The 13,650-nt window shown below is 41.8% G+C and overlaps 1 protein-coding gene across 3 annotated transcripts in view; it reads right to left on the reverse strand.

Moving 5' to 3' along the window:
• Window positions 1–13,650, reverse strand: part of LRP8 (LDL receptor related protein 8) — a 132,933-nt gene that overhangs the window by 23,105 nt on the left and 96,178 nt on the right. For all 3 annotated transcript variants that reach the window (XM_015870590.3, XM_015870589.3, XM_085511725.1), the window contains one exon: window positions 8,301–8,429. In XM_015870590.3, the coding sequence (XP_015726076.1) occupies window positions 8,301–8,429 (129 nt within the window). The remainder of the gene's footprint in view (window positions 1–8,300; window positions 8,430–13,650) is intronic.

Genomic DNA, 13,650 nt, shown 5'->3' on the forward strand with positions numbered 1-13,650 from the left:
GTAAAGTGGGACAAAGCAGTGCTCCCATTGCAAGCAATGAGGTCAGTGCCCTGTTAAATCTCCACTTCCACTAATGTAGTTTGCTTGATGGGAATTTTCTGTAAAAGGAGATATTTCTTCTTGCTGCAGTCTGCTTCACTGCTAGACTCACGTTTTCAGTGTATTTAGTACATGGCACCATTAACTCTTTTGGAGGACACACAAAGCAAAGAGTTGTCACAAACCCTTCTGCAACATCTCACCCAGCTGTCTCACATTTCTCCAGGGCCAGGGATCCAACACAGTGGCAATCATAAAGATCCTTTTGAAATAAAAGACTTTGCAAGGCACTGGTAGGAAGGGATGAATACGTTAAAGAAGCACAGAGGATACAGCAAGACAAACAGCTGGATACAGTGCAGCCAGATTGAGGGTTATGAATACCTACACAGACCACAGACACCAGGTGTATGAAGACCACCAAGGTGGATTTGGGATGGAGAGAGACTGATAGCCTCTTTAGGAAAGAGCCAACCCCTAATTATCCTTACTTAAGTGACCTTGCCTTAGATTCTCCACTCAAATGGAACATTAAAGCACTGAGTAACACTCACTCAAATTAGAAGTGTAAGGGCCGTGTGGCATCTGCACTCACTTTAATTGTACAGAAGTTTCTAGGACACCAGGTTTCGCCCTTCCACTTCTACTGCTTTGAAATGGAGGGCATTGTTTGGCTGAATCTGGGCTGAGAAGATGAACTAACTGTACAGCACGTAGATACATATACTTCATTGAAAGCTCAACCTTCCCAAGTCATATTTTATCAAAGAAACAAATTTATCTGCAAAATACAAGCAAAATTAATCCAACCACTTTATCTTCCTGTTTGAATACAGCATTCCAGCCACAAAGATAAGTTTTAGATGCTGTTTCATCTGTTAACATGACTCACAAAACAGCTTTCCCCCCCCATCAAACACTACATGACCCTTTCCTGCGTAGGACTGCGCTGAGTTCAAGCTGGCTCATTCTGATTCACATTCAAAATCATATGCTCAGGAAGAACAACTGTTAAGCTGTGTTTAATTAGTGTAATGCATATGTGCTCACATCCACTGAGGGATGGAACCTCTACCCACGTATCTATCACCATAACGCGATTGTTGGCACTGACCGTTAAAGGAGATTTCCCTCAGCAAAACTAAACAGATTCTTCCCTTTCAGATGGATAAAATCAGAATTATCACTCTGTTTTTATGAAGAAAGCACTTCAGGGACATGAGATACAACCGTATTTGGCAGTAAGATGCCATTTCTTGGCTATTTCAACTCCAAGAGCTCTTAAATGTTGACAGACAGACTGCCCAGAAGACAAACATCAAGTCAAAGTCTGCTCCTGGGACTATGACACACAAGATAGGAAAGCAGCTTTTTTCTATATGCATGTGCAGCACGCAGTGCAGAAACACCACGCGTTGCTTCCAATTAACCAAAAGCATTTAAACTAAAATAGTTATTTCATACCACCCTTCCACAACCCTGTAAAAAATGATCATTTCGGGTCTGCAGGAACCTGAACTTGCAGTGCTTTCTCTCTGCATCCACTCTTTCCTGGTGTACCTCACCAGGAGAACACTGTAGGTAGGAGTACTACATTTGGAATTGCCCTCTTTTTAGATTGTGCTCCATTCTTGTACGCATTGAAGGATCGATTACTCAACATCCTGATAGAGGCAGTTCAGCTGAAACTGAGGGATCAGCACTGTGCAGATGTGCACGGGCAGCCTGCAAAGCTGCACCTCAGCACCTCCATACTAGGGAACTCCATCTGCAGAATGTATCTGTTATTCCTTATACTGAACGTAATAGAAAGCACTGAGGAAAAGAAACCCTTCTGCAGACAGAGCCTTGGCAGAGCTCAGGCCATGGGCTTTGGGTTTAACTCCCGACATCTGCAATGACTGCCTTCCCCCTAACCTCAAGCTGATACAGTATTTTCCATTTAATTACAGCAAGCACCCAATGCATTAACAACGAGACTACCTTCATGTTTCTGTAGGAATGCAATTAAAGGTAACTGCCGAGCTCATTTTTCTTGCTATTTTGTTTTGAAGGAACGAAGGATAAATATGCTTATGGGATGAGATTTTTCCTATGTAGCAACGGGGATTTTTCTCCAATTACTACGTCTTTTGAAGGAGCTCTAATACTTTAAGCAGTGATAAAGTGGCAGCTGTACATGTTTAATTTCTGAGAGCCAGGGCATAATGCATAAGCATTAATCCCTCCAGCTGTCCAGTAATTAAACATCATGTAAAGCCCAGAAGATATCATTGCTGTGCTACCTTATCTTATTTATGAAGGACTTTCATTTGTTAAATCTCTATTAATTTCCTTCCCATTCTCAGAAATAACTGTTGAATTTCTCCACCATGTCAAACGTACCCAGGTTACATCTACCTGCTATACAAATGACAGCAATTTCAGGCTAGCCACGTTTCTTTTCACCACATGCTGAAATAATCATAAATATTAGATAAAAATTCTCTCGATAAGCACAAATGCAACAGTATGAACTTTAACACCATTAAAATTCAGTTTCTCGGGGAGATTGTATGGCAAAACCTGATCCTCTGCGTTTGATTTCCCTCTGAACTCACTGAGGAACGTGACATCACTCTGCACCTTGCCTGTTAATGAAGACAACAAACAGAATTCCTAATTCTGAGGAAAGCATGCATTAATCAGGCTGCAAAGGAAGACCAAGTTAGTGCTGTATCACTGCCAAGGGAAAAAGCTCTCAGCAGGAACTGCAGAGAGCTGGCATGAGCAGAACCGGTATGGTCAAATGCCCATAGACGGCACTGGAAGTAACTCTTAGATGCAAAATGTAGGCACCTTTACTGCATCCAGGAGAAAAATGACAAGATGACACAATGACCCTCATCTCTACATGATGAGACAATTTCACTGTCATCAGAAAGGTGAGATTTTCTAATGAATGTGAATGTAGGGGCAGGAACAACGCAAAGGAAGATGGCTTTAAAACAGCTTTGTAATTTCCTCCCTCCAGCTGCTTCATCACCAGGTGGATCCGCTGGAGGGATCAGACCAGATTGGTTCTCCTTTCTGCCAACAGCTCTCGAGTGATGTCAGTGCTGCTGAGAAGGGCATTGGAAAGAGCTGACTGATTTTTTCTGCAGTTGGATCCTCCAAGACCACTCACTGCTTTGTACTGAGAGTCACTCGTGTGCCTGGAGCTTTGCCTGGGGTTCTTAGAAATTATGGACACCATGGGAACCTGGAGCTGTGAGCGAGGACACAGGGCTTACAGCAGGCAGGACTGTGCTTACTGTTGCCTCCCCCATTAATTTAACAAGTATTACCCTAGTCTGCTCAGTTTTTATTGAGCACACGGTCCCTTGGGACTGAAAATCCAGAACTAATTCTGAGATACAGAGTAGACAACCAGAAGCTGAAAGATCAGAGTTCAAAAGTCTCTCTATGGAGTATCAGACAAGTGAAAAAAGAAAATAATCAGTCTTTTGCTCAGTAGGAAATTTGAGGAAGAAATACTAAAAAGTTCATAGGAATGGGGAGTAGCATATCAAAGTTAATAGAGAACTCAGTCTTTGCTGCTGCCACTGAACACAGCTCTGCTCCTTTTCCTTACTCCTTTGAAAGAGCAGCATATTCAAACACTGTACTGGGAAGACATGCACCCATACATAAAGATCGCTAACTTACTTAAAGCTTAGTAAATGAAAGGTGTGTTTACATAAAGCTGAGATCAGCATCCCCTGAGGGAAGCAGGGAGCTCATTGCACAACGCAGACAGCAAAAACAGGCGAGAGATACAAGTACACAGCTATTGGATGTGCAGACGTGGGACCTGTGAGTCACTGAAACATGCTCAGGTTAAAAAGAACATCATCCAAGGGCAAACGACTGGGTACCCTACAAACAGAGAACTAACGGGTTTCATAAAATGCTGTGCATGTCTGCAGATATGCTCTTTTGGGAACATGAAGCTTCGTGTCTGAGGAGAGTAAAGATAAAACACACAGAAAGGAGGAAAAGGCAAAAAATGCAGAAGAGCATATTTAGTATCTTGCTGTCTTGTAATACAAATACAGCTCCTTTCTCTGACAGCAGAAGATAACCTCAATAACAAGGCTGTATCTGCCAGGGGACACTCCTGCAGGAATTCCTGGCTCTCTGGGACAGTGCTAGGACATCACTGTGAGACCACTGTTCTTACCTGCATTAGTGCCCATGCATTGCTCTATCTCCGTGCTATCCTTAAACAGAATAAATCACTGTATGGGAAAATAGTTTATTAGTCCATCAATATATCATTACACTGCACCTGCTACAAAAGAAGGGACATCGTACAGTTCCAGTTCCTTATTTGCGAGATACAGTTTCTATGCTGGGTGCAAAAACTGGTCAAGGTGAGAACCAGTACCAAGCTGAGGAGATGGGGCCCACACATGGCTCTCATTGGTGACCATCCTACACATCAGACATGTCCATTAAAGAGATGCAAAATCCATCATAGCTGTGAGAGGGATGGCAGCAATTCTTTTCTAAAGCTATGGGATGCTCCATATGAGGATTCTCACATGTAATTTCTCTTTTTAGTCTCACTGAATGTGTTCCTAAGCTTATCCAAAAGATTTTGATGAAGATGAGGTGTATCAGGAGCAGAAAACCTCGACCACAGGCTAGCAAATTCAAGACTGCTCTTACATTCTTAACTCTTGCTACTTGTTTCAGAGAAGCAAACCTGACTCAGGACTTACTATAAAGGCACAGCTTCCTTCTGCTCCAAAGAACCAAAAAGTAACCAAAAAAACAAAACCAAAAAGCTTCTTTTCATGTATTCTTTTATTTTTCAAAAGGCAGATATTTGCATTTTCAAAAACCGTTTATGCACTGAAAGTCAGCAGCAGACTTAAAGCCCACTGCTCAAACTGCTGGAAGCAAATGGCTCAGGCAGACGGGCACTTACATACCTGCATGCAAAGATTAATACCCACAATTAATCCCTGGTGCAATTACAACCTGTGCAGATGCAAATCTGGATCCCTAATCACTGGTGCTTTATGCAACGTGGGTTAAATAATTCACAGCTTCTACCACTAAGTTGTTCTGCATGATGAGAACCTTACTATTTTTCTTTCTTATTTGTGGATGAATAACAAAAACAGAGCACACACAAGAGATACCCAACCAAACCCCTTCCTAACTGTCCATTCATAATGGGGTCGGTGCCAGGATTCCTTATGAAAATACCATTTCCTTATAATCGTAACAAACCAAGCCTAGCAGACCAGCTAAAGCTCTCTGTCATCTCTGCAGAATTCTTCATTTCCATAGACTTCATCTATCACGTTGCTGTTTCTCCCTCCAGACATGGTAAACTGGACCCTTGTTTCACACTTGTTTCCTTACTCTCAAGGCTAGCTTTTAACAGGGCTGGATTCTATGGTTCTGCAGTTAAAATATGCCTAGAGTCTCACATTAGCTCAAAGCAATGGTTTTATTGACATTGCTTTAGGAAGAGCTTAGTGTTTTTTTATCTGGGTGCCTCCACTAGCATTATCTTCAAGTCATCTTCCATTTGTTTATTGCACATGCAAGCTCTCAACATGGCAATTAGTGTAAGCACGAATAAACTCCCTTCTAAACATTTATCTAGAAAAATATATTGTTTAAGGACTTCTTTGTCAGCTCTGTGAGAGGTGCAGCATTAGCTACAACGTGGTGCTCTGTACCAAGGGGTTGGCAAGTGACAGCCAGCAATGAAACCTCATTTAAAATGAGAATAAATAAAGTGAGTGTAGAGGTAAAAAGAAAAAAGAGGCCTGAACCTGGGATCAGCCATTTTCCTTTTTCTGAATCAGGATGATGTGTGCTACTGAGATAAGAGAAAAGGGATATAGAAGGATTCTGAATAGAAAAGAAACGGGAATGTTAACAGAATATCAGATAGGCTTAGTGAGGTTTTATCAGATTTGGACAAAAGGAAGGATAGCAATCAATCCTCTACAAGCTCTGAGAGTTCAAACAACTAACATGTCTGTTCTCATCCATGACAAAAAAAATCCTTAATTTGACAAGCGTGCTCATTGAAAACACACCTAGGACAGCCATTCAGAAGTGCCACCTGTTTCCTTTTCAGACTAAATCTAATGCCTCTGAAAGGGGCTGAGTCAACAGATTTTAGGATTGAAAGCTTCTGATGCCTGCACCCAGCCAGGAAGCTCAAAGTTTGTCCATCAGTGCCTCCTTGCCCAGTTCCTGGCCAGAGAATAGCCACATTCAGACTCAGCAGTGATAGATATCTTGCACAGACTGAGGTGGCAGCCTAAACGATAAGGAACTAAGTGAAAGTCCAGTTCACCTCACATGAGTTATCCAACAACCACCAGAAGATGGTAGCTTGTCCTTGGATTACATTCCCATTTTACAAACCTACATGTGCACTACAACTGTGGAAGATGAGCAAGGCTAGAGATGCCGAAACATCCAGAAGGGAAACACTCAGCTTTTACTAAATCTCTTAATAGCATAATTATGCTGAAATTATGTGGCATCTAGAACATATTTAAATTCATTTTGGGGGCCACCTCAGAGCCTTGAGAAGTAGAACTTCAAAGCAAGCAGTTTCAAATGAAGGGGTTTTTTTTAATAAATAATAAGACTCGACTCAACAACTCCTACTAGTGTGAGCAGCAGCACTAAATTAGTGGAGGTATCCACCAGTGTAAAACTGTTATAACTTCATTAATTCCTACTGAGGGAAAAAAATCTTCCTTTGCTTGCAGTTATGTTTCTCTGCTGAGCTTGTCTCCAAAGCAGTTCAACAACAAAAAAGCACATGCTGCAGAAAGAACGTGAAGGGTTTCATACCGATCACTACTTCTGAAAACTGCCAAAACACAATTACCTTCAAGGACAAAGGATCAGGGCACGTTACCAACTTATCACATCATAATTAATGAATTAGGAACGGTCCTTGCACAGGCACTTAATTTCACATGAATTAGGAGCAGCCTATTCCTTTTCCTTGCAAGTCAACCCAAGCAGAGCTATGCTGTGTGTGCTCAGAACAAGCAGAGAACTCATCATATACACAGTAACCTGTATCTGTTTCACTTGGACTAGAGAGTCAAGTGGAAAACTATGTCTAATCTGTACTGCACTGAACTAGTGAGTCATGTCATACTCTGTTAAACAGCTTCAGTGGAAAAACAACGTGAATTGTGAACTGGTCAGGCATCACAGCTCAAAATTCAGTTTTCAGATCACCGTGTGTCTGTATGTACTCATCCAAGCTTCTCACCAGTAATCTGAATCACACAAAAAGACAGAAACAGTAACAGGAGTGAATAACTATGGGGTGATGGCAGTCACAAAGAGCAAGAGATAATTTCTTAATAATGACAAGTAATAACAATACATAACTCTAGTAACAGAGCTGCGATAGGAATGAGATTTTACTTCTGCATAGTAATGGACAGACTGATATTCCCTAAGTTCTGGTGGTCTGTACAAAAACAAAGTTGGAAAATCAGCTGAGATATCAAAGGGAGCCACAAAAATGAATCGAGCATTCATTCAGAAGAAAAATACTTGACAACAAGAAGCACACAGAACTAAATATGTTTAGTCTATCAAAAAGACAGTTTGAGAAATGACTTGATTACACAGCGTAGGAGTTTTCACAGAGGGAATGCACTGTTAAAGAGCTCTTTCATTCAGGAGAAAAAGGCCTAATGAAAGGCAAGGGCCATTGAGGGACTGAATTTAAAACTGTTACAGTAAATTGTGTATCATTCTCTCTCTGTCCACTAAAATCAACAGGCCATTTACAAAGAAAAGTCCAGACCTATCTATTATATCCCAGCAGAAGCTAATATAGCCTACAGGGCTGTGCTCTACAGGAGGAAGAAGGTGGCACTAAGCTGCTAAGCTGCAGGAGAAAAAGGTTTGCTTTTTAAATCCATACCACACTGCCTGGGTATTGAGGCCTCATAATTGTGACCAATTAACTAACTATATTCTATTACACCACAGAAGATCACTTAGCTCTCCATAGAGTTCCCTTTATATTCTCCAGACATCTCCAACTGCAGAATCCCTCATCCATATCTTTTTCTAAGATCCACTATTTAGTATCGCAAAGGTAGACTGAATGGATTTTGCTGGCAGAAAAGTCATCCCTTTACATGCAATTTGTAATAGTCACTCCAAAGCTTTTATAGTCCTACAGGGAAACGTTGCGTGTGTATTAAAGTATTTCTCTAACTCACCAGGAGCACAACCAGCCTCATCAATACCGCTTTCACAGTCCTTCTGCCCATCACATCTCCAGGACGACGGGATACATTTGTTGCTTGAGTCTCCACAGCTCATTTTTTCAGCTGGGCATACTTGTTTGGCTAGAAGAATAAAACAAAGACAAAATACAAGTTTAACATATTTCTAGACATTGCTAACACTGCTTGCGCTTTTAAAGTTACTTTCATTTTGCACGGCTCAATCCTGACGCCTGTAACGAGAAGTGAAGTCCACAGTTTTGAGGTCTGTCTGCTTACATGTTCCCTAAGAGAGATCGCAGTATTTTCACATGCAAAAACAGCCTGTCCCTCAATGTGTGCCTGACCCAGCCACCCTGCCTTAGGAACGCAACCGTACAGCAGCACGCAAATCAAATGATCTCATCAATCCTCATCCAGTTTGGCAGGATTTGCTTATTAAACAGATCAACTCTTCTGTTCAAAACATGGGAGAACTGTTTGAAAATGTATCATAGGTCTTAATAATTATAATGCTATTTATATGGCTGCAAGCCTGCTGAAAAGGAAGGAACTTAAATTCCAAATGAAATCTTAAATTCTGGATTAGAACTAAATATATCGTTCACAGCGTGCTACCCTGGTAAAGAAATTAATGCAAAGTCTGTCCGCTTTCCAAGTACTGAGCAAGAGAGGATGAACTTTACACTTTCTTTCCTCCTGCACAAGAAGGCATTAGAGAGCTCTCTTGCAGCCTCAAAGCACCAACCTCCCACTTAAAAGCAGCACCATTTAACCACAGGATTTCTCTATCTTCTCAGCACCCTGGAGTCCTTCAAAAGCAGATTCTAGAAGCTGTGGGCAACCAATATACCAATAGTTTTGGCAAGCTGAAAGGTTTGGAAAAGTATGGGCAGAGGTCTCCTGTTTATGGAAAACAATCTCTGTGTTACTCATCTCACTGACAGAGTAATTACAGGTACTTTAAAAATGTAAATCAAAGCTTGAACTTCCAGGGACGCAGTAAGAGAAGCTGTTTTTGCTCACAATTCATCAGATCCCTGTATTTCAATGGTTTCTGCAGCTAAGCATCACTGCATGGAAGCCAACGGTCTGTAAGCATTAGCAGGTAACAGGGTTCTGCATAAAACTCAAAGCACAACTCTGATGAAAACTTTTGCATTATTTCAGCAAGGTTGTTATTTTCAACCAGAGACACTGTAGCAGTGCAAGTGCACTCAACGTTAGTGTTTATACTATGAAATGGGCTTTTAGCAGCTGTAAACCAGACTCACATTTCTGTTTCTGCGTGCTGCTTACACCAACTCCAGACCTACTGGGCTTACGTGACCAAAATATTTACTTTCTCCTTTCCTCTTCACCCTCCCAGAAAGAAAAGGGTTAGGCACCATACATAAGAGTGAGCGCTCACACCCTGGATATAGTCTGGACCAACTTGAGCTATAGCAAGGCCTGCCTTTTCAGAAAGGCACCATTAAACAACTCGGTTGAAATGTCAGACACATCAACACCAATTTATCACAATGAACCGCAAATGCCAAGGATGGACAACAATGGTTTATTTATAAGGAGACAAGAGCAAAGAAGACAAGAAGGTTCCATTTACTCACTACCGCCAATGGCACATTCTTCTTTTTCTTTACATGAGGCTACAAAGTCTTTCACAGAACTACAGAGCCTAACTGGCGCCCCACTGTTTGCTTCCTCTTGTGCCACTGCTGTGCTTTTCAGGCTCCGGACATCATGTATATTCAAGAAAGCCCAAGAAAACAGAATTGATTTACTTTCAGAAGACCGTTTGTCAGGTTCTCACCAAACAGGTATTCTAAGAGCATACACAAAATGTAATTAAGTGGCTTCTACTGGTGGGAAACCCACAAGATTTTTCATCAACAGGCTGAAAAGAACCCCCCCTTTGTGGAAACGCATCATCTTACAGGTCTGGACAGTTTCTCAGCCTGCTCTGAAATAGCTTCCCATCCTCTCCAGGCTGCCCCCTGCATTTATCCCAGGTTCTTCAGGAAAAAAAGCCAGAAAAAAAAACAGAGAAACTACTATACTAAAAGGCTTTAATTCATTTGGACATGCCATTTAATTGTTCCTCAAAACCTCTACTGCTGCACTTAGTATAGACCTTAAAACTCCTAACTCCTCATTACCCCCAACAGTGGTTTAGTTGTTCTTTGTTAAAGGAAGGTTTGGTTTATTGCAAGGATCTCTCTCCTCAATTACCAACCTTAGATCTTTTGTCATAGCTGGTAGTCCTACCTCACAGACATACCATGATCAGAATGTAAGTTCATATTTGCCCTACGTGTTTCCATCCCAGACAAGCACAACTGTTAAACAAGTACTGTTTAGATAGGAAGGGATCCAATGCACAGAGATTGCTTTAGGAAATTCAGGACTCAGAGTTCCCAATTCCTGGAATTGGAATCTCAAGGAATCTTTAATAGCCATAGCAGTTGATAAACCTGATAAAAAGTTACGCCGTAAGGTAAGATTTATATGATGGTGATTTATGTTCAGAAGTTCCTGGATGAATGGAAAAGAATTTATGGAGATTAAATACACCGCACTGCATAGTACAGACCTTACTAAGCTTGTTCTCATGTGCTTGTAATGCCAGCAATGAAATGATCACACAATTCCTTCCCTACCTAAAGGAAGGAGGGATAGAGTAGGCTAAATGGACAAAAGGTTTAGATGCCTAGAACAGATAGCACGTACCTTGCTGTGGTGCAGACTATCACCTTTGTGATTATCACCTGATCAGACTGAAATAATCAAAATCCCACGACAAATTCTAATTCCTGACCATGAAAATAAAAGCAAGGCAGCTTTTAGGAGAAAGACACGTTTCAAACACACTACAAACAACACTGATGAAGAAAGGGGTAGCACCAAATACTTTTAACTGGTTATTAAAAACTGAGCACAGCCCAAAGAGATGGGATCTTTCTATAGTGAGATAAAAAGACAGGCGACATCAGGCTTTATAGTAACAAATCCATCAAGTTTCATGCCCTGGGACTTCAGTTATCTGCATGGGTCACGAAGGGTTTCCTTACCAAAGCTCACAGCTATCCTGGCACATTTGCGATTTGTTTTCTAATCTATCCAGGGATACCTACGATGCAAAACCGAGTCTGGCTACAGGGAGCCTTTAAAATTTATCACAGTCCACTGTGTTCCCCCATAATTAGTGATGCGTGATGCTGTCAAGGCAGCTCTGATTCAGGAAGCTCTTAGGAGAATAAAATACTCAAAGGTAACAGCTAACCCAGCACAGAGACTGGTAGCAGCATAGCTGGGAATCAGTGAAGTTCAAACAGACACGCTTTGGGAAGAAAGAAGAGCGTCAAGGAAGAAATGGCAGTCAGGAGGTTAAGGCAGCACAAGCTAGCCAAGAATGGAGGTTGGCTAATTAACCTTGAGAAATGCCATTTTTCAGAGGCAAACCTGCCTGGTTCAGTGATTCCAAGGCCTTGTGAGCAAATAGATTCCTGAACAACTTTCAGACTTTCTCACACAGCCCCACAGCTGACAAATTGATGCACTGCGCTGCTGAATGCAGCTCTCTGGGCCCACAATGGCCTTGAGGAGCAGAGGTGTGCAGCTGGGAACAACTGCCTTAGCCTTCCCCTGACGACATGTGACTTATTAGAAGCCTTCTGTCATCTATTCAGGTACCAGCCTGGCGGTGTCAGCTCTGTGCGTAAGCAGCACAGCCTAATCCCCATCATCCAGGCGTCCCATGGGCAGAACAGACCCAACTCTGAAGCACTGATTTATGAAGCCTATCCCTCATGACCTGAATTAGCCAGGACTGTGGAAAGGACTCTTCTCTATAGAAACACAAGCAGAAACTGTATTCTGTCAATCTGCAGCAATAAAGTAATGCTTCTTTCTTTACTTGTAGGCTTTAAGTTTAAATACATTGCAGCTTTATCAGCATCGACCTTCCCCACTAAAGATTCAGTGACAAAATACTCCAGACTGCAGCACACAGTTGAACAAATCGTACTTTCCCTGTGTCCATTTCCTCGCAGCGCATCCCATTGACTGATACCAGCACAGCCAGAGAGCACCGGACCTGTAAACTGAGATGTAATCATGTATGTAATACAATATATATGCAAACTGTATTATGTTCACCTTACTGAGGAAGTTCTTGCCTCCTATTCTTATCACTCAAGCAATAACAAAGAAGTTATCTGATATTCTGGTATTATCCTAAAGATAAGGATAGTTCGGTATCTGATGAACTCCTAATGAATACGCTGTTAATTGCATAACCTTCCTTCAGTACAGTAAGTCTTTCATTCATCAAGGGCATGGATTAAACATCCTCACAGCATTACAGCATCTTTATAATTAATAATATATTCTTCCCATTTCTAAATATAGCCTATAATAATAAGATTTAAAGAATCCGAGCTGCACCTTTCACTAAGAATTCTGATCAGAAGGAAACGAGCCAGTTTGTTCAGACATGGATCCACTCTAACTGTGTTTGCTAGCTTTGCAGCAGGCCCAATCCTGAAGGCAGGGCACCTGCTTCAAAGCTGGGCCCAGCTGCAAAGCCCAGCAGTGGCAGGAAATGCCCTCCTATCTGCAGCACCGTGCCTTTATCTCAGAGGATATTTCACGCAGATCAGAGATGCACAGAAGTATCATTATGTATTAGATAACTCCTGCTTGATGAAGAATAATTAAGTCCATGAGAACTCAGCCATCAATCTGCTTAGCAGGCAGCGAGATAATGCACTGTGCAATCTCACCAGTTATGTCTTTCATCCATGTGACACTGAATATCCTGAGCTTGAAGGGACCCATAAGGATTACTGAGTCTAACTGCTCTGCATAGGACCAGCCAAAACTAAACTCTCTCCTGGAGTTTTTCTTGGTTTTGCTGAGTAAAGACATTACCTCCAGGGCTCACAGAACAGAAAAAGGCTTTATGGATACCTACGATGGTCAGCACCAGCCCTGCTTGCCTGTAATATCCAGAGTGTGGTACTGGGCTAACAGGGAATGAGTGCTCTGCAAGCAGCAGTGCTGCAGCAGGGAGGGAGAAACTGACACCAAACATCAGGTAATTAAAGCTAATTGTTATCTCGTGCAGTTGTTTTGGACACTTACAAATGCTATCTACAAAGAAACATCACGGCAGTGTCCTGTATGAGCTCTGGCTGACTGCAGGCCCCGTCACAGCACTTTTTGACTGCCTCTGCACGTCAATGAATGTTGAGACTGGGGAAAATAAAAAGGAGAGCAGCTCTCCCTCACCTATGAGCTATTTTCCCTTAAACGAATGAGGCTATTTTTTGCCCTGAAAATT

The sequence above is a fragment of the Coturnix japonica genome, chromosome 11 (assembly GCF_054131305.1).
Source record: "Coturnix japonica strain WE chromosome 11, WE-NBRP24, whole genome shotgun sequence".
NCBI lineage: Eukaryota > Metazoa > Chordata > Aves > Galliformes > Phasianidae > Coturnix > Coturnix japonica.